Source organism: Vitis riparia, chromosome 11 (genome assembly GCF_004353265.1).
Source record: "Vitis riparia cultivar Riparia Gloire de Montpellier isolate 1030 chromosome 11, EGFV_Vit.rip_1.0, whole genome shotgun sequence".
Classification (NCBI taxonomy): Eukaryota; Viridiplantae; Streptophyta; class Magnoliopsida; order Vitales; family Vitaceae; genus Vitis; species Vitis riparia.
In genome coordinates, this window is record NC_048441.1 from 10,856,944 (window position 1) to 10,881,640 (window position 24,697).

The 24,697-nt window shown below is 33.2% G+C and overlaps 1 protein-coding gene across 1 annotated transcript; it reads right to left on the bottom strand.

The window, feature by feature from the left end:
- Window positions 1-21,103: 21,103 nt before the first annotated feature.
- LOC117924752 (spermidine hydroxycinnamoyl transferase-like) lies at window positions 21,104-22,477 on the bottom strand. The gene has a single exon (XM_034843469.1). It carries the CDS (start codon window positions 22,475-22,477, stop codon window positions 21,104-21,106), a length of 1,374 nt encoding a protein of 457 aa, XP_034699360.1.
- Window positions 22,478-24,697: the final 2,220 nt, after the last annotated feature.

Here is a 24,697-nt window from a genome sequence, read left to right on the forward strand (position 1 = left end):
ACCTGTTTAATGGGTTAAAAAATAAAATCTCCTCCTTAATTATTTGCTCCAAAAGCTTTCCCATGGAAGAATACTTAGGCATGCCACTTCCAAAGCTTGATACGGAGATGTAACAATGTAACAATGGAGAAATATAAAGATTTATACTTATAAAAAAAAAACAAAAAGACAAAAAAACAAACCAACCCACCCTTAAGAAATGGAAAAAATCATGACAAACCAACGTTTTCAAGCCTTTGGTAGATGTGACAATGTCCAAGTACTTAAAAGAATTCTGGGCTTCCTTTTCAAGGAAAACCAGTTGTGACATCTTCAAGTATCTAGCTCCACTGGATTTGGCTGGGTCATTTGAATGCAGTGATGGAAGAGCTTCAAAGGCTGAGTTCGATGCATGTGCATAATGTGATTTTAAAGAACATAGGAGTTAGGACAAGGTATGGGGCCGAGCTCTGCCGTCTTCTAATTTTCAGCCAAGGGAGGATAGAAGTAGGCAAAATAAATTATACCTCATACAGTCTGACTTCAGAAATAGAAAGGAACAACCATTCCTACATAATAATCGCCCTTCTCGCTAATGTAAACTGCCAACCACTATTATTTATTTATTTAGTTATTTTTGTTTTAAAAATAGTTATCTAAAAACAGCTTAATTTTGATAATAATTCTTAAAAATGGATTTCTTTATAAGAATTTTTTGAGCTTGTTTCTTCGTAAAAATATTATAAATTTATATACAATATAAATTTTTTTAGAGTGTTCTTCGTATTTTAAATTATTATTAAAAATACTATATAAAAACAATTAGACAAATATAAAATATGTTCCAAAATCAAAATAATTTCTTATAAAATTATTTTATGTCAAGTCTAGTAAATGTGCCTTCGCATTTACTTCCCTTTTCAAAACAAATTTGGTCTTGCCATCTACTACTCACTCCTTATAAATCATGAGTTCCCGTTCCAATATTGAATCATTACCTACCAAAATATGGATCTAATTACTGCTTGTCATATATCTAATCTATTACTAATATTTTGTATCTAATTTTCATTACTTTGTACTTTAATTTCATTTCTTTATATTTTAATCTCATTTATTTGTACAATGATCTTATTTATTTATATCAACATTCAATGGTTTAAATTTCACTATACATATTCATGATTGAGATTGTAAAATCAATTAATATGAACTTGACATCCTAAAATTTCCTATAAACAATTCATCAATCAAATAGAGTATCTCTTAATCATACATTATTAAGAAAAATATGCCGACATGACCTAGTAAAGTTTTATATTTAGGGACGTAAAGCCTCAAGTATAGGTGGCTCACCTTTCCCACCCTCACCTTAATTATTATTTAAGTATATTTTCACTTTTATTCTTAATTCCAAATGGAGTGAGGTAGCCATTTGCTTTATAATATTAAAAAAAAAAAAAAAATTAATTATATAAAATAAATAAAATTTATAAATAAACAAATAAGTGTCAATTTACATACACTTCTAATTTTCCATTTCCGAAATATAAAATTATATTAACTTTTAGAATTAATTAGTTAAAATCAATGTTTTTAAAATCGAACGGATCATTGAACCAAAAAAGTTATCGGTTCATGATTCACTGGTTGGATCGACGATCATTGAACCGGAAAAATTACCGACTCACGATTCATTGGTTGGATCGGTGGTCGAATTATAGTCGAACCGATTACAATATAAATATATAATTTATATATTATTTAAAAATTAAATTTTTATTTGAAAATCATAAAATTAGTTTCAAATTAGGAATTTAAATTAAGATAAAAAATTTAATTTAAAATTTAAAATTTTAAAATTTATTTTTAAATGAAAATTTTATCTTAATTTAAATTTCTAATTTGAAACAAATTTTATGATTTTTAAATAAAATTTTAAAAATAGAAATTTATTTAAAATTATGATGTTTTCATTAATTTAAATTAAAATCACAAGTTTTAAAATATCATAAAGTTAAAAAAAAAAAAACAAATATATAATAAAAAAAAACCAGGAAATGAAATGGGAGGTGTTCATGTTGGAGGTGGGAAGAGGGAAGAGAGTTCAACTAAAAAAGAAAGGGGAATATGGGCAACAGTAGAAGAAAGAGGGGGAGGGGGGTTTGGTGGTGGTGGTGTTGGGTGGTGCCGCGAAGAGGCGCACGCTGGGATTGGGAAGAAAGGGAGTGTGGAAGAAGCGCATGCTGGGACTGGGAAGAGAGGGAGAGTGAAGGGCACAAGCTAGGAACTGGAAAGATATGGAGTGTGGAGGGAGAGTGTTGGGTGGCGCCGTAGAGAGGCACACGATAGGACTGGGAAGAGAATGAGGGTGGGAGAAGCGCATGCTAGGACTAGGAAGAGAGAGAGGGTGAGAGGTGCACGCTGGGAATTGGAAAGAGACAGAGGTAGAGGCGCAGTTGCAAATCTGGGAAGAAAAAAAGAGGTCGCGGCGACTGAGGAGGGAACTGGATGGGTGAAGGAAATAGGGGTTTTTCGAAGGGGAAATCATGTAACCATACACCAACTACAAAAATATGAGATTTTAGAAATTTACTTTTTCCTTTTTAATTTTAGTGTAAAATGGGGAAAAATATTGTCTATTCATGCACTCTAATAGTGCTTTTAAATTTGTTCCACAATTACCCTCAAAAGTAAAGGATTTGTGCGTGATTCATTCCCAATTGGTGTCTCAGCTGATTCGTGTCCAGCTGGTATCCCTTGATTTTGGTCCTCAGGGAGTAATCAACAAAATTTATAACCTATTACACCATGTATTAGGATAGCCTTAGCTAGCATAGCATAGTGGCTCTAGGGTCGTTCACTGGGATGAGTTTTCACTTCACAATTGATATTAATTCAAGAGCTGAATTGGTGCCTTTTCATTTCAAGGTTAGCTTTAAAAGAAAATATAAGGATGTTTGAATGAAAAAGGTTTGGTTTTAAACTAACCAAAAATAGTAACTGATTTTACTTATAAAGAAAAGTGTTTCTTGGAGTTTAGATCACTAGGCTCAAGTTCCTCATATAAAAAGGAAAGTTCCGGTCACTTGTTTCTTTTCCTCGCATTAGAGAATTAACATATAGTTAATTCTCTAACTGGTGCTGTACAGATGCTTCCCTTTAATGGGTTCAAACAATAAATCCTTCTCACTGATGCACCTTGCAATGACTCGTGCCTCTCACCTAGCATTTGCCATTCAAGGTGATCTTTAACCTTGGATTACCCTTCATAAGCTCGCAAGAGATAACTAATGGATGTCTCCTTAGAGTCCAAAAGCTTACCAAGTGTTGGCAATTCTAGAAAATCCTACCTTCAAACCACCTCCCAAAGGCTCACAGGAAGTAAACTAGTGCATCTCAATGGATGGAGATCACTTGCCTTACCAAGTGTTGGCCCAGGTGATTTAAAGGCGTTTTAAGTTAACTAAAAAGATAAAAACCATTAACGGGTCACACTTTCTCTTCATTAAAAGCTAAAACAACAAAACTTCCAATTTATGCATAAGGAAACTTACCCGGCTTTCTTCACTCCAAGAGACGAAGAGTCTAGCCTCTCATCCTCTGAGGAAAAATCCTCAGAGTTTGATTAGCTAGAAATAAAAAGAACGAGAAGACAAAAATATATAGGAAAGACAGAGCAAGTGCTCTGTTCGTCGATTACATATATGTTGATGATATATTACATGATATGATCGATGATGATTGATATATAGAAACTTACAAACTATTTATAAGAGGTTATTCACCCTTTTGTTCTTATTTAAAGACTAAGGAATCCTATGATAGGTGGATTACAAGGAGAGTTTAGGGATTTAGACATCAAATATCTAAAGCAAAATATCCCAAAATATCTCAAAATGTCGGTTGAAAATATCAGGAAGCTTCAAGAGAACACCGCGGCATTGTGCAAAATGGCTCCGGGTAATCTGAATTGTTGGCCGCAGATGCTCTCCGAGTAGGCGCTGTCAAAGGATCCGGACATGTATGTCCGGAGAAGTTGAAACACCTCCTCTCCCACCCGGCTTCAGGAGCCGGATGTGAAATATCCGGATAAGGGTGGAATGACGGCGGACAGGATTCCGGATGTGAGACATCCGGAGAATATGAAACGTCGCAAGGGGGTCCGTCTGCGTGTACAAGGTGTAGAGACCCCTCCCCTTGATGACACGGAGCGCGCATTGATATCCGGAGCAACTCCATCCGGATTCCTTAGGAGAACTTAGGGCGGCGCTCCCCCTATCCGGAACAACTCCATCCGGATTCCTCAAGAGGACTCATGACACTCGTGAACATCACACCCCGGATGGTAGCATATCCTATCCGGATATGTTGTCCGGATCATTGACTATAGTGAGCAAGCCTTGCTACAGCCCACGTTCCGCCGCCTTTTGATGGTGTGTCCGGACGCCCTGTCCGGATATCTTTTACTCCTTGCATTCCGGCTTTGCTTATGGCAAAGGACTTCAAAGCTTCGGTTCTTCATGTTTCTGAGCTTTTCTTTGCCATGGATTCCAAAGAACTTTCCTCAATCTCTGATTGCTTTGGTGATAAAAAAGCTATCAAAACACCAAAACTTAACACAATTTGATTAGAATTGATTGCAAGGGTCTTTAACATATTAATTGGGTTAAAATGTGATAACTACTACTCAAAAGTGTTTAAAAGAGTTAATCACAAGCTATCAAATATCACTTTTTGAGTACTAATCAGTGCGCACCAATTTAATACCACCTGTTAACAAGTACATATATCATTTATTTATTTTTATTTTTCTCACATCAATATATCTCCCTTACCACTTGCCACGTTTCCACTTTTTTCTTTTTTCTTTTTTCTTATTTTTCCTCTCCTGCCACCATAATCCATTGTCACCTTGATTACTACTCAAAAAGTGCTATTTGATAGCTTCTAATTAATCCTTTTCAACACTTTTGAGTAGTAGTTAGTGCCTTTTAACCCAATTAGCATGTTAAGGCCCCTTTCAATCAATTCTAATCAAAATGTGTAAGTTTTGGTGTTTTTGTTAGTATTTTGATCACCAAAGCATTAGGAGGTTGAGGAGAGTTATATGGAATCCTTGGTAAGCAATGGGAAGCTTAGAGGAATGAAGAATCAAAGCCTTGAAGCTCTTTTGCCATAAGCAAAGTGAAAAGAAAAGGGGAAGCAAAGAGAAATCAGCCATGGAGCACTCTTGATGATAGTCACTGCAGCCACTTTTGGAGCACTTCCTGGAGTCCAAATTATGCATACAATATGTCATTTGAAAGCTTAGGAAGTCAACAATCCAATGCTTCAAACCGTGTGCAATTTGGAGCTGAAATGAGGAAGTTACAGCCTTTGGAAGATAACTGCTCCAAGCTGAAGGAAGGAAGGCTTCAGAAAAGTGCTGCGAAATCACCATTTTTGTTACAAAGTGATTTCGCAGCCTTTTTGCACAGTGCTATGGAGTTCCCCTGAAGCTTCACGCCGCGATGGAAGCCAAGCACCACAAGATGGAAGTCAACTTTGTGAAGGTGTTGAAGCAGCTGGTTGCTATGAAGAAATTTCGCAGCCCTTCTTGTGCACCTGCGAAATTTCGCAGACCTCACTTGTCACCTGCGAAGTGGTCTTTAGTGCTTCCCGATATTTGTAACCGACACTTGGAGATATTTTTCATTAGATTTTTGTTACCTAAATGCCTAAATTCTCCTTGTAGGTCACCAATGATAGATTTCCTTAGCTTTTAAGTTAGGAATTTGGCAAAATATCATGTAATAGCTGTAATTGTATTTTTGGTTTAAAGAGAGCCCGAGGAGCCTGGTCTGAAGGTGTTCTGGTTGTTGAACCTTTTGTAAGTTTCAAAAGAAAGAAATACAGAGAGCTTTAGCTCTTTTCTACCTTACCTTCTCACTTTGTATTTTAATATTTTTACCAAGTTATGCACTCTCTGAGGAGCTTTCCCCAGAGAATGAGTAGCTAAGCTTTTTAGTTCCTTGGAGTTAAGGTTGCCGGGAAAGGTTTCAAGTGCTTCAATCAGAAGCTTTGTGGTTTCAGCTATGAATGAAGAGTAAGTGTGTCCCGTGAATGGTTTCTAATGTTTTTAGTTAACTTAAAACACCTTGGAGTCACTTGGGCCAACACTTGGTAAGGCAAGTGATCTCTAACCATGGAGATTCACTAGTTTACCCCTTGCGAGCCTCTGGTAGGTGACTTGAAGGTAGGATTTTCTAGAATAGCCAACACTTGGTAAGCTTTTGGACTCTTAGGAGACATCCATTAGTTACCTCTTGCGAGCTTTTGACGGGTAATCCAAGGTTAAAGATCACCTTGAATGGTAAAGGCTAAGTGAGAGGCTCAAACCATTGCAAGTTGCATCAGTGAGAGAATTAAAGCTATTGAGGGATGCATTTATACTGCACTTGTTAGAGAATTGACTTTATGTTAATTCTCTAATGTGAGGAATTGAACCAAGTGACCGGAGCTATGCTTTTGCATGAGGAACCTCCTCTGTATACCTGAATCTCCAAGGAATGCTTTTCTTCTTAAGTTATTTTCATCACTCGTTGTGTTGTTAATCTAAGTCCATACCTTTTTCAACCAAAGTTTGTGTTTTATTTCTTAAGCTAATCTTGAAATGAAACAACACCAATTCATTTTGAATTGGTATCATTTTCAACTTGAGTATCCTTCCCAGTGGAACGATCCTAGAGCCACTATGCTATAGTAGCTTTGTATTTGCTACCCTAGTTCATGGTGTTATAGGTTAAAAATTTTGTTGATTACACCTGCCATCAAGGAGCACCAGCTGGACATGAACCAGCTGAGACACCAATTAGGCATGAATCACACCTATTATAGTTTTTATTATTATTTTTTTTCCCTTTATATTCTTTTTAATATGTTTGTGCATTTTCTCATAAAAACTTCTTTAATTTTAATTTGTTTTACTCTCTAATTTCTCCATATTTATTGATTTCAATTATTTTTATGACATATTAAACTTAAAATAATAATATATAATAAATAGTTAATATAAAAAATTAAATAAAAGCAAAATATATAATGGACAAAAATGAAAATATTATCCCACAAATAATATACTATGATTTTAAATATTAGTAATAATAATATATTTTATAAATTAAGGTTTAAATTTAAAATTTTTATTTTATTATTTAGAAGTTTATGATATAAGATTTTTTATATTAATACTAAACAAAAGATTTATTTATTTTGTAAATTATATCACATGTAAAAGTAAAAATATCTTTGTAATACTATTTTATTATTTACATTATTTTTCTTTTAATTTTCATTTTAAATTTATCATATCAAAATCACAATAAGTGATGGTGCTTTTATCATTTTTCTTATGATTTTAACTTGATTTTGGATCTAACTTTTTTTTTTTTTTGGTTAAAATCTTTAATTTTTAATTAAAATAAAATATAAAAGAAAATATATTTTTCATTAAAAAATGTATGTAACCTTTTATATTAATTTCATAAAAAAAAAAGGTACATCCTTAAAAGAAATAGGTAAATTCATGCTTAGGGGAACTAGTAACACTATCATACTTATCATGGTGTATATATTCCTTTAGGACCCTCGATAAGAAATTAGAGGTCTTCGCCCACCCCAAAAGGAACTTTGGAACCCTAAGTATATTCATGCTTAGAGGAACCAAGACCCCTATCTCCATTCTCATGGTTCATATATTCCTTTGGGGACCCTCAAGAAGGAATTGGAGGTTGTTCCCTACCTTGGAATGGACATTGGAACCCAAGGTACATCCTAAAGACAATTTGGTACATCATTTACAAAATTTGGTATATATTTCATAAAATTTGGCACATCTTTAAAACAATTTGGTACATCCAATCCATGAGCTATCGGGACCTCTATATTATTACTCATGGTTTGTTTATTTCTTTAGGGATCTTTAGGAAGTAATTAGAGGTCATTCCCTACTCTGAAATGAACTTTGGAACCATATGTACATCCTTAAGGAAATTTGGTACATCGTTAAGAAATTTTGGTACATCCAATCCTCGGGCTATCAAGACCCATATCTATCTTCTTATGGTCCATATTATCCTTTGAGGACCCTCAAGTAGTGATTAAAGGTCATTCTCTACCTCGAAATGAACTTTGGCACTCTTGTCACATCCTTTACAAAATTTGATACGTCATTTACAAAATTTGGTATATCTTTCACAAAATTTGGTACATCATTCAACAAATTTGGTACATCCTTAAAAATATTTGGTATATACAATCCTTGAACTATCGAAACCTCTATCTTATTATCCATGGTCCATTTATTCCTTTAGGGATCTTTGGGAAGTGATTGGAGGTTGTTCCCTAATCTGAAACGGACTTTGGAACCCTAGGTACATCTTTGAGAAAATTTGATACATCCAATCCTTGAGCTAACGGGACACCTATCTTTCTTCCCATGGTCCATTTCTTTCTTTGGAGACTCTTGGGAAGTGATTGGAGGTTGTTCTCCACCTTGGAATGGACTTTGGCAACCTTGGTACGTCATTTACAAATTTTGGTATATCTTTTACAAAATTTGGTACATTCTTAAAAAAAAAAATGGTACATCCAATCCTTGAGCTACCGGTACCCCTATCTTATTAACCATGGTTCGTTCATTCTTTTAAGGATCTTCAAAAAGTGATTGGAGGTTGTTCCGTACTTTGAAACAGACTTTGGAACCCTAGGTACATCCTTAAGAAAATTTGATACCTCAAATCCTTGAGCTAACAGAACACCTATCTTCCTTCCCATGGTCCATTTATTCCTCTGGACAACCTTAAGAAGTGATTAGAGGTCGTTCCCCACTTTGAACAGACTTTGGACCACTTGGTATATCATTTACAAAATTTGGTACATCATTTATAAAATTTGGTACATCCTTCACAAAATTTGGTACATCCAATCCTTGAGCTATCGAAACCTAAGGTTCCAAAGTCTATTTCAGAGTAGGGAATGACCTCCAATCATTTTCCAAAGATCCCTAAAGGAATGAACGAACCATGGGTAATAAGATAGGGTACCGGTAGCTCAAGGATTGGATGTACCAATTTCTTTTAAGGATGTACCAAATTTTGTGAATGGTATACCAAATTTTGTAAATGATGTACCAAGGCTACCAAAGTCCATTCTGAGGTGGGGAACAACCTCCAATCACTTCCCAAGGGACTCCAAAGGAATAAATTAATTATGAGAAGGGAGATAGGTGTCCCATTAGCTCAAGGATTAGATGTATCAAATTTTCTCAAGAATGTACCTAGGGTTCCAAAGTCTATTTCGAAGAAGGGAACGATCTCCAATCACTTCTCAAAAATCCCTAAAGGAATAAACAAACCATGGGTAATAAGATAGAGGTTTTGATAGCTCAAGGATTGGATGTACCAAATTTTTTTAAGGATGTACCAAATTTTGTAAAGAATGTACCAAAGGGCCCAAAGTCCATTCCGAAGTGGGGAACGACCTCCAATCACTTTCTAAGGTTGTCCAAAGAAATAAATGAACCATGGGAAGGAAGTTGGGTGTCCCGTTAGCTCAAGGATTGGATGTATCAAATTTTCTTAAGAATGTACCTAGGGTTCCAAAGTTTGTTTCAGAGTAGGGAACAGCCTCCAATCACTTTCCAAAGATCCTTAAAGGAATTAACATACCATGGGTAATAAAATAGGGGTCCTGGTAGTTCAAGGATTAGATGTACCAAATTTTTGGTATAGAGATTCAATTGGTACCATTTTATAATGCAGATTGAAATTTATGTAAATGAAACAAAATATACTAGCTAGTTTCTTGTAATGAGCTAAATAAAAAAGTAGTTAAAAATAAAAAGATAATATAAAATAAAATGATAATATAGATTTAAAAAATATATAATAAATAAAAATGAACAATTAAAAGAAATTAAAATGATAAATATTTATTTTAAAAAAAAATTCTTTCAAAAAAAATCTATGATTTTAAATCAACAAGGAATCATTTCCGTCGCTTATTTCATATGAACGTCAAGGGCCAACCTTTCAAGCTATCAGCATGCCTCCATTTGCCTTACTGCCCAAACCCACACCTCAAATCTGGTCATCCTAAAGGCATGCCTCTAACAGAGAGTCATGCCTATCTTTTTTCTATTGCACATAGTTTAACAAAAATAAGGTTTTCACCCACATTCATGCCTCTTCCATGAAGGTTGTGGTCTTAGGTTGACTAGTGTAGATACCCTACCAATATAATGGTTTCAGCAAAATGTACGCCTCTAAAATAGGGTGTGCCACTAGTTTGCATACTGCATATAGTATATCAAAATAATGTTATCATACTCATGGGCATGCCTATGCAACAAAGGGTGCACCTCTACTTTGCCTTCTACATGTAGCATAGAAATATAATGTCATTCACACATAGGCATGACTTTCAAATGGAAGGTGCGCCACTAGATTGCCTTTTACACATAACATACCAAACTAATGTTATTGCATAAAAAAAATTTCCATTGATTCTAAGGGTACAGTGTAAATGTTTGAATGTCTTCCCATGGTGTTAATGGGTGAACCTCCCTTTTACTAACTCCTCACATAACACGAAGCCAATCCACACCTCAAGGATTCGGCACATCCTTCACAAAATTCGGTATATCCTTCATTAAATTTGGTACATCCGATTCTATTGTTTTCGGGTCCCCCATTTGAACATGGATGGTCCATGATTTCATTTTGGAACTCATAAGGAAGTGATTGGGGGCCGATCCTTACCTCGAAACACACTTAGGAACCCTTGATACATCCTTAACAAAATTTGGTACATCTTTCATTAAATTTGGTACATCCGATCCTATTGTTTTCGGGACCCCCATATGAACATGGATGGTCCATGATTTCATTTTCAAACTCATAAGGAAGTGATTGGGCGCCGATCTCCACCTTGGAACGCACTTTGGAATGCTTGGTATATCCTTCACAAAATTTTATACATCCTTCATTAAATTTGATACATCTGATCTTATTGTTTTTAGGTCCCCCATTTGAACATGGATGGTCCATGATTTCATTTTGGAACCCATAAGGAAGTGATTTGGGGCTGATCTCCACCTCAAAACGCACTTTGGAACCTTTGATACATCCTTCACAAAATTTGGTACATCCATCATTAAATTTGTTACATTTGATCCTATTACTTTCGGGACCCCCATCTGAACATGGATGGTCCATGATTTCATTTTGGAACCCATAAGGAAGTGATAAGGGGCTGATCCCCACCTCGAAAAGTAGTTTGGAATCCTTGGTACATCATTCACAAAATTTGGTACATCCGATCCTATTGCTTCCAGATCCCCCATCTAAACATGGATGGTCCATGATTTTATTTTGGAACCCATAAGGAAGTGATTGGGGGCCCATCTTCACCTTGGAACGCGGTTTGGAACCCTTGGTACATCCTTCACAAAATTTGGTACATCTTTCATAAAATTTGGTACGTCTTTCATTAAATTTGGTACATCCGATCCTATTGTTTTCGGGACCCCCATTTGAACATGGATGGTCCATGATTTCATTTTGGAACCCATAAGGAAGTGATTGGGGGCCGATCCCCACCTCGGAACGCAGTTTGGAACCCTTGGTACATCTTTCACAAAATTTGGTACATCCTTCATTAAATTTGGTACATCTGATCCTATTACTTCCGGGTCCTCCATCTAAACATGAATGGTCCATGATTTCATTTTGAAACCTATAAGGAAGTGATTGGGGACCCATCCCCACCTCGGAATGTATTTTGGAACCCTTGGTACATCATTCACAAAATTTGGTACATATTTCATAAAATTTGGTACATCCTTCATTAAATATGGTACATCCGATCCTATTACTTTCAGGTCTCCCATCTAAACATGGATGGTCCATGATTTCATTTTGGAACCCATAAGGAAGTGATTGGGGGCCGATTCCCACCTCAGAACGCACTTTGGAACCCTTGGTACATCTTTCACTAAATTTGGTACATCATTCACAAAATTTGGTAGATCTTTCATTAATTTTGGTACATCCGATCCTATTGCTTCTGGGTCCCCCATCTAAACATGGTTGGTCAATGATTTCACTTTGGAACCCATAAGGAAGTGATTGAGGGTCGATCCCCACCTTAGAACGTAGTTTGGAACCCTTGGTACATCCTTCATTAAATTTGGTACATTTGATCCTATTGTTTCCATGACTCCCATCTGAACATGGATGGTCCATGATTTCATTTTGGAACCCATAAGGAAGTGATTAGGAACCGATCTTCACCTCAAAACGCACTTTGGAACAATTGCTATATCCTTCATTAAATTTGGTACATCCGATCCTATTGTTTCTAGGTCCCCCATCTAGTCCATGATTTCATTTTGGAACCCATAAGGAAGTGATTGGGGGTCGATCCCCACCTCGGAACGCAGTTTCGAACCCTTGGTACATCCTTAAAAAAATTTGGTACATCCTTCATTAAATTTGGTACATCTGATCCTATTGTTTCCACGACCCCCATCTGAACATGGATGGTCCATGATTTCATTTTGGAACTCATAAGGAAGTGATTGGGAGCCGATCCCCACCTCAAAACGCACTTTGGAACGCTTGCTACATCCTTCACAAATTTGGTACATCCTTCACAAAATTTGGTACATCTTTCATTAAATTTGGTACATTTGATCCTATTGTTTCCGGGTCCCCCATCTGATCATGGATGGTCCATGATTTCATTTTGGAACCCATTGGGGGTCGATCCCCACCTCGAAATGCACTTTGGAACCTTTGGTACATCATTCACAAAATTTGGTACATCCTTTAGAAAATTTGGTACATCCTTCATTAAATTTGGTACATCCGATCCTATTGTTTTCAGGATCCCCATCTGAACATGGATGGTCCATGATTTCATTTTCGAACCCATAAGGAAGTGATTGCGGGTCGATCATCTCGGAATGCAATTTGGCACCCTTGGTACATCCTTTACAAAATTTGGTACATCATTCATTAAATTTGGTACATCCGATCCTATTGCTTCTGGGTCCACCATCTGAACATGGATGATCCATAATTTTATATTTGGAACCCATAAGGAACTAATTAGGGGTCGATCCCCACATTGGAACGCAATTGGGAACCCTTAATACATTCTTCACAAAATTTGGTACATTCTTCATTAAATTTGGTACATCCGATCCTATTATTTCCAAGACCCCCATCTGAACATGAATGGTCCATGATTTCATTTTGGAACCCATAAGGAAGTGATTGGGGGTCGATCCCCACCTCAGAACGTACTTTGGAACGCTTGGTACATCCTTCACAAAATTTGGTACATCCTTCACAAAATTCGGTACATCCTTCATTAAATTTGGTATATCCGATCCTATTGTTTTCGGGTCCCCCATTTGAACATGGATGGTCTATGATTTCATTTTGGAACCCATAAAGAAGTGATTGGGGGTCGATCTCCACCTCGGAATGCACTTTGGAACCCTTGGTACATCATTCACAAAAATTGGTACATCCTTTAGAAAATTTGATACATTATTCATTAAATTTGGTACATTTGATCCTATTGCTTTCAAGACCCCTATCTAAACATGGATGGTCCATGATTTCATTTTGGAACCCATAAAGAAGTGGTTAGGGGCCGATCCCCACCTCGGAATGCAATTTGGAACCCTTGGTACATCTTTCACAAAATTTGGTACATGCTTCATTAAATTTGGTACATTCAATCCTATTGCTTCCGGGAGCCCATCTAAACATGGATGGTCCCTAATTTCATTTTGGAACCCATAAGGAAGTGATTGGGGGCCAATCCCCACCTCGAAACACACTTTGGAACCCTTGGTACGTCACTCACAAAATTTGGTACATCATTCATTAAATTTGGTACATCCGATTTTATTGTTTCTAGGACCCCCATCTAAACATAGGTGGTCCATAATTTCATTTTGGAACTTATAAGGAAGTGATTAGGGGTCGATCCCCACCTCAAAACACACTTTGGAACACTTGGTACATCATTCACAAAATTTGGTACATCTTTTAGAAAATTTGGTACATCCTTCATTAAATTTGGTACATTCGATCTTATTGTTTCCGGGTCCCCCATCTGAACATGGATGGTCCATGATTTCATTTTGGAACCCATAAGGAAGTGATTGGGGGTCGATCCCCACCTCAGAACACACTTTGGAACGCTTGGTACATCTTTCACAAAATTTGGTACATCCTTCACAAAATTTGGTACATCGTTCACAAAATTTGGTACATCCAATCCTATTTGGGTCCCGCATCTGAACATGGATGGTATAGGATTTCATTTTGGAACCCATAAGGAAGTGATTGGGGATCAATCCCCACCTCGGAATGCACTTTAGAACCCTTGGTACATCCTTCATAATGTACCAAATTTTGTGAATGATGTACCAAATTTTGTGAAGGATGTAACAAATTTTGTAAATGATGTACCAATGTTGCCAAAGTCCATTATGAGTTGGTGAACAACCTTTAATAACTTCTTGAGGGTCTCTAAAGGAAGAACTGGATTATGGAAATGGAGATAAGTGTCCCGTTAGATCAAGGATTGGATGTATCAAATTTTCTCAATGATGTACCTAGGGTTCCAAAGTCCATTTCAGAGTAGGGAACGATCTCCAATCACTTACCAAAGATCCCTAAAGGAATAAACGAACCATGGGTAATAAGATAGAGGTTTCAATAGCTTAAGTATGTACCAAATATTTTTAAGGATGTACCAAATTTTGTAAAGGATGTACTAAGAGTGCCAAAGTTCGTTCCGATGTGGGGAATGACCTTCAATCACTACCTAAGGGTCCTCAAAGGATAATATGGACCATGGGAAGATAGATAGAGGTCTCGATAGCCCAAGAATTAGATATACCAAAATTTCTTAAGGATGTACCAAATTTCTTAAGGATGTACCTAGGGTTCCAAAGTTCGTTTCGGAGTAGGGAACGACCTCTAATAACTTCCTAAAGATCCCTAAAGAAATAAACGAACCACGAGTAATAATATAGAGGTCCTGGTAGCTCACAAATTGGATGTACAAAATTGTTTTAAGAATGTGCCAAATTTTATGAAATATGTACCAAATTTTGTAAATGATGTACCAAATTGTCCTTAGGATGTACACTGGGCTCCAATGTCTATTTTAAGGTGGGGAATAACCTCTAATTCCTTCTCAAGAGTCTCCAAATGAATATATGAACCATGAAAATGAAAATAGGGGTCTTGGTTCTCCTAAGAATGTATATACCTAGGATCCCAAAGTTCTTTTTGGGGTGGGCAAAGACCTCCAATTACTTATCGAGGGTCCCAAAAGAATATATACACCATGATAAGTATGATAGTGTTTCATGTTCTCCTAAGCATTAATTTACCTATTTTTTTAAGGATGTGCCTATTTTTTATGAAATTAATATAAAATATTATATACAATTTTTTATGAAAAACATATTTTCTTTTAATTAAAAATTAAAGATTTTAACCAAAAAAAAAAAAGTTAGATCCACAATCAATTTAAAATCATAAGAAAAATAATAAAAGCATCGTCACTTATTGTGATTTTGATATGATAAATTTAAAATGAAAATAAAAATAAAAATAATGTAAATAATAAAATAGTATTACAATGATATTTTTACTTTTACATGTGATAGAATTTACAAAATAAATAAATTTTTTGTTTAGTATTAATATAAAAAATCTTATATCATAAACTTCTAAATAATAAAATGAAAATTTTAAATTTAAACCTTAATTTATAAAAAGTATTATTATAATTAATATTTAAAATCATTATTATTTGTGGGATAATATTTTCATTTTTGTCCATTATATATTTTGTTTTTATTTAATTTTTTATATTAATTATTTATTATATATTATCATTTTAAGTTTAATATGTCAAAAATAATTAAAAGCAATAAATATAGAGAAATTAGAGAGTAAAAAAAATTAAAATTAAAGAAGTTTTATGAGAAAATGCATGAGCATATTAAAAAAAAATATAAAGGAAAAAGAAAAGAAAAATAATAATAATAACTATAATAGGTGACAATGGATTATGGTGGCAAGAGAGGAAAAAAAGAAAAGAAAAAAAAAAGTGGAAACGTGGCAAGTGGTAAGGAAGATATATTGATGTGAGAGAAATAATAAAAATAAATGACACATATACTGGTTAACAGGTGGTATTAAATTGGTATGTACTTTGTCCTTTACTTTCGAGGATAATTGTAGAACAAATTTGAAAGCACTATTGGAGTGCATGAATAAACAATATTTTTTCCCATTTTATACCAAAATTAAAAAGAAAAAAGTAAAGTTCCAAAATCTCATATTTTTTTTGTAGTTGGTGTATGGTTAGATGATTTCCCCTTTTTTGAACTGTTCGATTCACCCCAAAATCGGTCGGGTCGGCCAGTTCACTGGTCCGACTTTCGGTTTCGATGGTTTGACGCCGGTTCAACAACTATTCGACTTAAAAGACCGAACCAGATTGGATTGGTGATAGGTTGGAACAATTGGATTGTTAGGTTTTTAAAAGACTGGTTAAAATAGATAAAATAATCTCCAAATCTGTAAATCTAATCCTTTTTATATTTTTATTTAAAATGTAACCTATTTTTTTTTTTTATATATAATTATCCTTTATCATTTCAAGTATTTATATATAATTTTTTAAAATTATTATTTATTTAAAAAAAGAATGAGGATATTTTTATCAAAATGAGGTAAAAAAAGATAAATGGTTAAATATTCAAAATTGAGTTTTTAATAACCCTTTAATCAAATAACCCTAATTTTTATATACAAATACAAAAAAATTTAGAGCTTAAATTAAAAATATAATGATTTTTAAAATTAATTAAAAAATTAAGGTATTAATTTTTTTTATTATCAAAATAATTTTTAAGTAGATAATGCAAACATAACTTTTACATAAAGTTTCTAAAATTTCTATTTTTTTTTTAAAAAAAACTAAATCATCTAAATATTATTTTTTGTTTTATTTTTATGAAAAGTCAAACTTATCACTTTCATGTTATATATGTTTAAAAATAGAAAAAAAAAATATTTTGTTTGCACTCAAATTCAAGTAATTCATTTCATATTTTTACTCTTGAAATAAAGTTCTATAGGTATTTGGTAAAACTTAAAACTTATTACTTAATTATTTAAGCTGACTTTAAGTTATATCATACTTAAGTTATTGACTTAGAACTTATTATTTAACTCTTACTTTTTAAATATTAAGGTTGTTTGATAAAATTAATTTAAAATTTATTTTAAATCATCAAATTGATATATTTATCCTCATAAATTATAATTAGGGTAAAAGAGGTTAAGTAATAATAGAGGTTATAGAATAGCAAAAAAAATCGTAATAGTAACTAGGACACATGAGGATAAAAAGGTAAAAATGAAAATATAAACTTAATAATAAATTAATTATCTTTACTTATTATTTAAAGTTGTTTTTTACTTTAAATCATATTATTAAGTCATTTTACCGAATAAACTTAATTTACTTATTAACTTAAATTAATACGGGTATGATTTAGGCCGTCAGATCACGCTCAAAATGTAAGGCGATTTTTTGCCGAAATATTAGAGATTTTTTGCGTTCATGGGTGATTTTTTTCATTAATCGCTGATTTATTGACTACAACCTATATATCGTCGATATATAGATGGTATTTTGTGATATTTCTCCCCCCGATATACTAGCTGGAAATATCATGTCAGAACCTCCAAATACACCCTGATTGAAACTCCTTTATATTATCACAATCAATTAATGAAAATCAATTCATCTTTCTAGAAATTTCTTTCTTCTTAATTATTTAACATAACACTAGTTGATCCATTTTTTTTTTTACCATATCATATTTCTTTCTTTATAATAGTTTCCCAAATTTATAATAATTTGAGAATGATAAAAAATTTATTAGCAATGAGAGATCAAATGCAATGAAGTGTGGATCAAATGGATCCAAAATGAACTATTTATAAATAAAAAATAAAAAAAAATTAGGCCAAAAAGTTGTTCAAGCATCATTTTACTGTTGGAAAATATTTTTGGCTATTGGATCAAAATTTAGGCGAAATCTGACTGTTAGATCATGAAATAGTTGTTGGATTGTCATCCCAACCATTGGATCAAATGAGGAAGCTGACCGTTGCACACGAGCGTGATCTGGGGCATCAGATCAACGCGGGTGTGATTTGGGCCGTTAGATCATGCTCATAGTGTAAGACGATTTTTCGCCCAAAATTTGGCAATTTATTGTTGAAATATTAATGATTTTTTGCATTCATAGGCGTTTTTTTTCTTCTAAATTGTCGATATATCGACTACAACCTATATATCACCGATATTTTGGCGATATGTTGCTATATTTCTCCTCCCCGATATATTAGCTAAAAATATCGTGTTGGAACTTCTCAATATATGATATATCATGATATTATATTATCACAATCAATCAATGAAAATCAATTCATCTATCTAAAAATTTCTTTCTTTTTAATTCTTTAACAGAACATTAGTTGATCCATTCATTTATGTTTAAGTCTTTCTTTATACATTTTTTTTTTTAAATATACCATAGCATATTTCTTTCTGTATTTAAAAGTTGGAATTAAATTTCACATGTAAAGGCCTGAGACTAGTTGTTGAACACAAGGATTAAAATATCGGTAAATACAAATATATCAGTACTTGGATTTTACGAAAATATCGAAGAAATATCGGTGGATATTTTGACAAAAATATCGATGATGCGAAAATTATTCAAAATTCACGATAATGCTTGAAAAAACTCCAAAAAAACAAAATGATAAAATAAGTAAGTAATGCTAATTTTTTTTAATAAAAATTTGATAAATATTATCTTTAATCTTACATATAATATTTATCAAATTTTTATAAAAAAAAATAGCATAAATTCCTTTAATATATTTATATTCATTTATTTTAAAAATTAAAATACTTTTATTAAAATATATTTTATTACATTTTAAATAAAAAATTAAATTGATTTATATAAAAATATTTTATTTGAGATTTGATTTCTAAAAATTTATTACAAGTGACAAATTTTCTATTAACATTAATTTATTTAAATAATTAAAATTATTATTAATTTATCTTATCAAATTAATTTTAATTTATAGAATATTATGACTTCATTATTTTTTTTATATTGTAGCAATTTTTTAGTAAAATTATATTTTTAATATTTTAAAATAAAAATATTTAAAATTAAATAAATTTAAATGGATAAAAAAAATGAAGTGATAGTAATTTTTTAAAATAGCATTAATGAGATAAATATAAAAAGTCGTTAAATAAAATGATAATATAAATTTAAAATAAAAAATAAATTAAAAATGAATAATTGAAAAAAAAATGATAAATATTTATAAAAAAAACTTTCAAAAAAATCTTCGATATTTCCCAGATATATCATAGATATGTCTAATATATTCGTCGATATATCCGATATATCACAGAAATATCTTTGATATTTTGACAGGCCTCCACCGATTTATCGGTTCAAAAACTGATATAATATTTTTTCGATATTCCTTCCGTTCGATAATCGATACTCAATATCCTTTCGGGACTGTCAAATATTCGATATATCGATTAAATATCTTCGATAAAAACCAATTTTGATAAATAGAAAAAAAAACGAAATTTTCAATCTACGGTTGAACATAGTGGCCATCAAGGAACATGGATATGTATATGTATTGACTTATTATTTTAGTTGGCCTCTTATATGCAACTGTGGACTTAACCCTAATAGTGTTTTACTATATGTTGGGTTGATTCATTACAATTTGCCTTGGTTTTTTTAAACTAATGTTTGATTGTTTATCAGTTTCTGATTTAAATACTCCCTAAACTCATAAGTAAGCAGAGAATAAGTTAGGATGTTTTATATTTGGTGAAGTGTCTGATAGGAGAGGAGGCCCGTGACTAAGTTTTCATGTTTCTTGGAAAGCATTTTGGTCATTTGGGGTTACCTTAAATGATAAGCATTAGTTTGCCAAATTCGATGTCACCTGCGCCCAAGGAGAGAGGCAAAAGAGAAGGAGTGTGAAAACTGAAAACCTCATCTCACCTTATTAAAGCACATAGGGGGTTTCTTCAAACCACATTAACCTCTTACTCGTGTCAATTTTGTTTTTATATCAACTATTAACCTCCATTCAGTAAGTTGGAATATATTTATGAGTTTTGAGTTGTACACTCTTGAATTTAGGGATTTAATCTATAGTTCCTCCCATATATGTCATTTCATATTATCCAACTTTATTGCAACTAGTCAGCTCACTTTTGAACTATAAAACTAGATCAGAAAATTTAAAACAAATATAAGGTTTTAACATAGAGATTTGGGAGGCTATGGAGCACTTTTCCTTGATTAATATATATGTTCTGGTCAACTCTTTTTGATGTTATTAGATAATTTAGTTAGAAGACTCATTAATACAGCGTACAAATAGATATGATTTTGGGTGTTTCGGCTAAGTTCAAAATGAAAACTGATGAAGAGATGTTAACGTGTTCGTTCTTTGTGTTCATAGCTACTTTTCTCTGATCAGTCAAGGGCATATGTTTGATTCATCAATATACATATGTATACATATGTTTACCCAAACCTTGATCAAGTTTCTTATCCATGTTCTTGTTTATACATTTTGGGTTCTAGACACTTGAGCTGTATTAGATGATACGTTGAATTGTCAAGCCAAACACACATTCTAACGGGGAAATGATTAGTTAGTTTCTTTTTCTATTATATTCTCTTCTAACGGGAAAGAGAGAGCAGAGTGAAGAGCTTTGATTTGTCAGAGAGTGCATTTCTTGTGTGTAATTCTGAAGACACAACATTTTTTCATTTTTTGTGTAAAGAGAGAAAGCGTCTGGAAAATCAGATTGAAAATAAAAGAAAGAGTAGCTTTATTGAACAAGATCTACCAAAGAAAAACTGATCAAGGGAAATTCCAACATTATCTTTATTTTATAATGAAGGATTAATTGAAAGTGGTTCTTGACTACAAATATCTTCGTTGAAGAATTTCTGGAAAGCGTCAATGTGGCGTACTTGCAGCCTCAATGCAACAAGGAATGATCCGTCTAGGCCCTTGCCGGGAAATACGAAAACCTTCCCATCGTAGCCAATTGCTCCTGGACCCATGTAAATTTCCTGGCCCCACCCGAAATCCGCCCCATAAATGGGCAGTCTGGCCCAGCTAGTGATCTCAAGATTAGGGTTCCCATAGAAAGCTCCTTTGGCGCATCCAACGGTGTGGAAATTCCTGGACTGAGTTACATCCTCCTGACATTTCACATACACAAGAGATGATTGTAAATATTCATGCGTTGCCTTCTCTATTGCCTGTCGTGCTTTACCTGAAGCATAGCCTAATGGCTTGGAGACTAGCTCCCCTGACGTGCTTTCAGCAGTTACCCGAAAAGTAGCATTTCCGAAATATCTGGGTGGCAATGGTGGCTCCATGCGATTGCGAGCATCAACGATGATAGACAATGTTGTTGTCTGCTGGCTTTCATGCTGACGTGCCTTGCACGTAGTCCTCCAGATGTGTCCAGCAACAGCCTCATACCTGGTGTAGGGGCGCTTGTTGTTGGAAGCACTCCGATCCTTATTGGCTTTGTCCTTCAGTTTCTCAACTTGATCTTTGCTTAATTTTAACATGAGTGTAGCGGTTTCTCTCTTCCGCTCTTCCATGTTATCCTGCTTCCCAATCAAGAGGGGTTGAGTACTATACTCTGGATGATCAAACACTGGTGCACTCGAATGCTCCGGGGCTAGTAAAACTGATCGATCCAGAAATGGTGGGCTGTTGGGTTGCTCGCCACGGGCGATTTTAGCCCACTCCGAGATGAAGTGTAATGCACTTAGGCCATCAGTGATGGTATGCGATATTCCCAAGCCCAGACTCATGCCACCACAGCTAAACTTGGTGACTTGCACCAAAAGCAATGGTAGTTCATGGATTGGCTTGTCATAATCCACTGAAGGGATGAGAGCTCGGATCTCTTGGGTTGGTCCGAAGTCTCCAAAGTCATCGATTTTGGCATCGGACTCGACTGCAATGAGCAGAGCCCCCAAGGCATTGCACTCGAGCACAAGGCGGCCTCCACCAATCCAGTGCAACCGCCCCGCTAGTGGATAGAAAATCACCAACGCCTCACTCAGAGAGTGCCTCAGAATCTCGGTGGCCGATTCAAGGGACACATTTACTGGTGGGTAAAAGTAGATGATGGGTGCGTGAGTGAGAGCTCTAACTTGATCACTGTCTGATAAACACCTGTAGCCTCTCGGTGTCTCCTTGGCTGGTCTCACCGTGTAAGTAGCCATCAATTTCACCATTTTTCTTTTTCTGGAGACACAAACCCAGGGGAAGAACTTGAATAGGATAAGCGATTTGCAGCACCTTATATGAAGGCCTTGTAAAATAGAATATAGGAGGGGTATATATATAGCACCCATGGCTGCATGCAACCTAACTTTCAATCCTATTCTAATGGCAATATACATTTATATAACTACTGTTCAATCCACGAATAATCCTACCTATGAATGAAAGCGGTTTTCCATTAAAGGAAAAATAAAATGTAATTTTCTTTTTTATATATTTAAATTCTTGTAGTTTCTTATCTGGGAGTAATATATATAAAAGGGCGGTTATCTATTAATTCCTTTTTAGTTCAGATTTTAATTTTTTAATTTTTCTCCACGAATCGTACGGTAAAAAGAGAAATTCAATAGCATAAGAAAATAATTCACATGGAAAACACTCACAAAATCTTCCTTTATATGTGAATGTTAAACTTACGGGATTAAAAACAAAAGAGTGATAATTCATTAAATATGAAAAAAGTTCTTAAATTTACATGATGGTTTCTATTCTCTACTATCTATATTTTAAAATTTATACCTAATCTCATGCTTGCAATGTAGCGCTACTACACTCTTTCGTGGACTCTTCGACACTTTGAAGATATACAAATTCAAAAATTCAAAAAATAAAAATAAAAATAAAAAATAAAAAAGCAATCTAAGAGTTTAGGGTTAATTATAAAAAATAACGATTTAAAGTTTAAACACATGAATTTTTGAAATAACTCTCCCAATAAGAATAAATTAGAGAAAATCTAGTGGACTTTTTTAAATCAAACTGTACAAAAGAAAAAAAATAATTTAACAAGTTTACAAATCATAGAAGGATTTGGAAATGTTTTTTTTTTCTTTTTGAAGTTAAAAAGTATTTAGAAAAATTTTTATTTTAAAATTCTTGATTTGATTCCTTTCCAAATTTCTTTAAAAATTTTGAAAAAATTGATCTTTTTATATTCTCAATTTAAAATTCTTTTTCAAATTAAATTTATTTTTTAAAATTCTTGATTTTATTATTATTTTACAATTAATTTCATTTTGTAATATACATAATGCACTTCTCATCCAACTCAATCATACATACTTATCTATTTAATAAGTTAATTTTACATCAATCTTGAATTTAAAAGTAGTGTAAATGATATGAAAGTAAATAAAGTAAATACATTTTTCCATTTTTATTTAAATTGATTATGAGTTCATTTGATAATAATTCTATAAAGTATTTTTAATATTTTTAATAATTAAAATTTTTTATAATTTAAGTGTTAGAAATATTATAAACATTTTTTAAAATCACTCTTAAATATATTTTATATATTATTAGATGGGGGTGTGACTATTGTTTAAAATTCATTATAGTAGCCGTTTATTAACCCAAAAAAAAATTAATAATAATTGTGGCTTCACTTTCAAGGAATACCAAGTTTGTCCCCACTGGATTTGGTTGAATGCAGTGATGGGAGCATCCAAGGGTGAGATGCATGTGCACTAAAAGCCACCAGCGATCAAGTATGGGGACTTGACGTATTCTAATTTTCAGCCAATGAAGGACAGGAGAGGGGTTTTTTTTTTTATGATTGTACGGTGAATTTAAAATTAATTTTTTTTAAATATAGCACATTAAGAAATAATTTTAAATTAATGACACTTTTTGTCATTTTAAAAGTTGTATAGTAAAGTCGCTTTCCATCATTTTTATATCATATGATGCGCTCCGATGCATTCAACAATCAGTCATTTTTAAATATTTTTTTTAAAACCAGTCATTTTTAAATATTTTTTTTTAAAACCAGTCATTTTTAAATATTTTTTTTAAAACCAATCATTTTTAAATATGTTTTTTTGTTATGTTAATGAATGTATATTCAACAACCAGTCACACTCGTGTGTAATGAAATGTAATTAGTTGGAATAAACATGGAAAGATATACCATATGAGTAATTAAAAAAAAATCCGATATGGGTAAAATATATATATTATTATTGGGCTAAGTTGGAAATTTTGTTTTGTTGATGATGATTAAACTTTGGTTACTTTCCTATGATTTACACTATTTTTTAAAATTTAAGATTGATGGAAAATTAACTAAATAAATAGATAAGTATAATTAAGTTAGGTGAGAAGTGGGTTATGTATGTTACAAATAAAATCAATTGAAAAAGAATTTTAAAAGATTAATCTTTTAATAT